This window comes from Cucumis sativus, chromosome 3, assembly GCF_000004075.3.
Source record: "Cucumis sativus cultivar 9930 chromosome 3, Cucumber_9930_V3, whole genome shotgun sequence".
NCBI lineage: Eukaryota > Viridiplantae > Streptophyta > Magnoliopsida > Cucurbitales > Cucurbitaceae > Cucumis > Cucumis sativus.
In genome coordinates this window covers 14,386,347-14,390,916 of record NC_026657.2, presented here as the reverse complement: position 1 = coordinate 14,390,916, position 4,570 = coordinate 14,386,347, and the positions used below count along the sequence as shown (strand labels likewise).

General features: G+C 35.2%; 1 protein-coding gene across 1 annotated transcript; it reads left to right on the top strand.

Moving 5' to 3' along the window:
• Positions 1–752: 752 nt before the first annotated feature.
• LOC101216799 (hypothetical protein) lies at positions 753–4,352 on the top strand. Its single transcript, XM_004140644.3, has 7 exons — positions 753–1,212; positions 1,524–1,581; positions 1,796–1,876; positions 2,005–2,040; positions 2,169–2,408; positions 2,488–2,629; positions 2,936–4,352. Exons 1-7 carry the CDS (start codon positions 1,025–1,027, stop codon positions 3,418–3,420), a joined length of 1,230 nt encoding a protein of 409 aa, XP_004140692.1. The 5' UTR covers positions 753–1,024; the 3' UTR covers positions 3,421–4,352.
• The last annotated feature ends 218 nt before the right edge of the window (positions 4,353–4,570 follow it).

Here is a 4,570-nt window from a genome sequence, read left to right as displayed (position 1 = left end):
ATACTCATGACGATAGAAGTCTACGATAAAATCTAAATTTTCTTTATATTTTATAAATATTTTAAATAAAATTATTAGATTTTAGGATAGATTTAAAATTTTGTAAATATTTGGATTCATTTTGCTATATTTGATAATGTCCCATAACATAAATATCGTAAATATACAATACAAATGTACATAAAAATATTGATTTTAAATTTTACACAAATTTTGATAGAAACAATTAAATTTATGAAAAATATTATAAAAACAAAAAATAAAACAATACTAGATTTGAATAACAAAATAAACATTCTATTATTTTTATATAAGTAAACATGTCTTTTTTCTTTTTTACACGCACGAGTGGATTAGCTTATAGGTATCTCAAATATTTTAAAAAGACAATCCGTATTTGATGCTTTATTTTTATGTTTCATGGATTCTCTCTAAACATATTCATTGACCAAACATGTTCTATTATGATGTATCGTAGATTTTTTTTTTATGAGAGAGATTTAAACTTGTATCGTTTTAGTTTTAAGTAGATAGTTGTATGAATTGAGTAAAATTGTCGGGTCAAACAAATAGATTGTGATATTGGAGTATAAGTGTAATTATATATATTATAGATATTTGGTTATTTAAAAGAGTAGGGAGTGTTATTGCGAAATGAATGGTAGCCACAAGAAAGAAAGGAAAACGGCGTCGTTTGAAGCATGAGGAAGAAAGGAAGTAAAAGGGAGCGACAAAAACTTATCCTAAGGAGGAAGAGACAGTGGTTAAGGATCTGTATTAATAATGGGGTCCCACTCCGACGATGAACAAGAAGAGAGAGAAGAACTCTAAGCAATCCATTTTCTTCCCAGCACCACATTATTGATTTTTATTGATAATTGATGAACCATCGTTTTTGTTTTTCATCCACCATTGCAGCGTCTCTCATCCACGTGCCATATTATCTCACACGCTCCCATTCCAATCCTTCGAATCTTCAACCCCTCTTCATCTCCACTGCTCAAAATTCATTTCCAAAACCTCGATGTTGGGTGCCGGTGTTGGCGGTGGCAGCGTTTATTGGGGGGCTAGAAACGACCCCCGGAATAGTAGAGGCCTTGTTGTTCTTTTCTCTTGGGTTTCCATTCAGCATCGTCACCTGGATAAGTTCGTCCACCTTTATGCTTCGCTTGGATGGAATTCCCTGGTTTGTTATGCCGATTTTCTCAATATGTGAGTTCTTTTGCTTTCTGGGTCATCCTTTTTTTGTTTTTTTTTTTTTGGTTTTTCCGTCCTCCAGGAGATGGATTTTGAATTTTTTTAAGTTTCTTTATCTGGGTACTTTTGTTTTTGAATTGGGTGTTTTTTGGAAGACGATTTTGCTGGAGGGTTTCTCGGTTTCTGCGTCGAAATTTTGTTTTTGTTTGAGAAATAGTTGTAATTGGCCTGAAATCTATTTTCGATGTTGCCACAACGTTTGTTCCGTTTTTGTTTTTGAATGTCTGACATATTGTTCTGTTCTTCCTCACCACAATTTTATTCAGATTTGATCCTGAAAGGGCTACATCACTGGCGTTTCTTGTTATCAATGAGCTTGTTGAGGTTACTACTCTTTTTTCTCTCTTATTTTGGATGATTTTTAGACTTTATGACCATACGGTTTAATCTAGGTTGAAGTTGAACAGGGCAGATATGAACTTAACCATTACTAAATTGTACCCAATGTTAAAATGTGCTGTAAACTATTGTTACGAGATGAAGAAGTTTCAGTGTGATTCAAATTATCACATAAGATTCTCTTGGTGTTTCTTTACAGGAGCTAAGACTGAAGCTGCGTCCTATAGTTTTTGTAGCTCTAAGTGGTGCATCGAAGGCATGTATGTGCAGGGTTTTGCAGGTAACTTAGTTCAATTGTAGAGAATTCTTTTTTTGATGCACACAGAAGTTTTCGATTCATATCCATATTGAATTAGTAATCTTATTGCAACTGTCATCTTATTAATAACTTTCCCTCATAAATTTCAGATTATCGAGGGTAGATGTGGCAGTCCACTTTACATGGTTAGCCTGTCAATATTTTATGTTCTTTAAGTTTTTCTTGTAAAAAAGTCTTCCGTGTGTTGGGATATCAATTTGAATTGAAATCGAAGTGGTGAATGACAGTTTCCTCATTTCCTTTTACTGTGAAGAATGAATGTCAAATGATCAGAACTTGTGTCTCTGGGCACATATATGATTCCAGTCCTGTGGAACTTATAAGTGACTTGGGTGTTCGATTTGCCATACATCCGACTATTCTAAAAATGCCTGGATCATCTCAACTTATCTCATGGCTTGCAAAAGGCGTCTCTTCTGGTCTTGATGCACTATATCTCACTAGATTTGATTCACAACGTGATGAGTACTGGCGGACGCTGTGCTCGTCGGTTGTAAGTTTCCTTGTTTCTTTTCACCTTCCCTAACTTGGTTTAATATTCATATGTTAATAAGTTTTCTTGCTGTTATTAGAACATTGGTGCTCCATTTCTCATTATGTGCTCTGAAAAGGATGATCGTGCTCCATATGACATTATCTGTAATTTCACCAAGAGTATTCAAGAATTAGGGGCTGATGTTCAGCTTGTGAAATTCAATGGCTCCCCACACTTAGGTTTGTCTCAAACTGACTCTTTACTTTGTAGTACTTCTACTTCATTAGAACAAAGGCATAGTTTTTCAATTCTTTTGTATCTTCAACAAGCCGCCCTGTTTTCCATGTTATTATTACATTTTCAAAATTTGTCTTCAGAAGGATTTAATTCCCATTAATTGAAACAAAAAAGCAGCCTTTTGAAATAAAAATTTGGTTGTTGATATGACATGGTTGTATTTGTGGCTACTTTTCTCCAAGTGATGCTGTTTGTAGACAGGAAAATGTTTATCATCAAATCATATGCGATTATCTGTTTCATGTCAGGTCATTACAAAAATTACCCAGCTCAATATAGAGCTGCTGTGACCATTTTTCTCGAGAAAGCGTCATCTGTTTATTCGCACAAAATCCTGCAATTTAAAGGAGAAAGAAGAGACATGGAAGGTGATGAAATGCCTGAATTGATATGTGACCTTCAGAATGCAGCTGTTAATTCAAATCAGAGTTTTAGAAGAGTGGCAGTTGGGCCAAGTGATCACTTCTTCTTGCCAAGCTCAGCAGATTCTCAGAATGGTGGGGAACATCCTTCCTCACCTGATCCAAAAGAAAGAGCATCTCCGTTGTCGAGCCCTCCAGGCATCAGTGCACATAGTGTGCTTGGTCAATTTCTGTTTGATGTTTGTGTGCCTAAAAACGTTGAAGGTTGGGATATTAAATTTCATGGCTCTTTAAATGGGCAACCACTTGCTTCAGCTCGCAGGCACTCACCTTTCCCTGGTACAAAGTTTATCCGCCGCTCTAGACTATGACTTAGATAATAGATAAGAGTTGAAAACTGGGGTTTTGTCTGTGAGTTTATTATGGTCTAACCTCTAGCTCTTGAGGCATTAGTAGCACATCTAATTTAAATTCTAGACAGAGAATCCCCCCTCATGGTAATTGCAAGATTTGGAGGTTGTACCTCATTAGGAATCTTTTCTGACCAAAGGATGACTCGCATCATCCTGGCCTCAAATATGGAAAAACTGCACGTACAATTTACACAGAGATCTTGCATATCATATAAAGAGATAGAAGTTTCAGACTGCTCTATTGTGCGATAGGGTATGGTGGAAGAGTTCGAAGATAGGTTAGAGATATGGTATAAGGTATGGTGATGCCCACATACAATGACAGACTGTTGATTTGAGGAAGGGATTTTTATTCATAGTAGGCTTTAGGGTTTGTACAGAAGTGTAAAAAGGGAACCTCCACTATGTTGACAGACGCTCACTTGAATGTTTGAATAATGTATATACATGAACTGAACAAACATGATATGTTTGATTTTGATGAGAGATTTTTTCTCTTCTTGAGTGTTGTCTTGGTTGATATATGGGGTTTAATATCATTTAAACATTTTAGTTGCTCTGGGTTCATGACATAGAATGTGGAAAAGGGGAAGAATGGTTCGTGAAATTTGGTTAAGAACATGGCAGATTGGGGCGGAGTCAGAAAGCAATCACAAAGCTCATTTGGTTAAGGAAACAAGTTTGAGAGTAATGGGCAGATTGGGATGAAATCAGAAAGCAATTGCAAAGGCCAATAAGTCATATTAATTCAAAGTCAATTACTGATTCTGCTTTTCCTCTTTTTGTTAAACTACTTTTTTCAAGGGAAAGTCTATTTTCATTATATTGTTGTTTTATGTCACATACCCTACTCCTCGGAGATTGATAAAACGAAGTTATTCTTTTTTCTACTTTATTATTTTTAAAAAATTCTTCGTACCTACACGATTCAACTTTGTGAGACTGACAACCAAGAGGTGTGTGGGGTACTTAGTTTAGTTATGAAGTTTGGAGTTAATTATGGTGGATGTTAAAAAGTCAACGTTGATGTAAAGTTTTAAGATGAAGTTATTAATGTTCAAGATAGAGAGAAAAAGATAAAAGTTTTTACAACAAAGTTGACAAATTT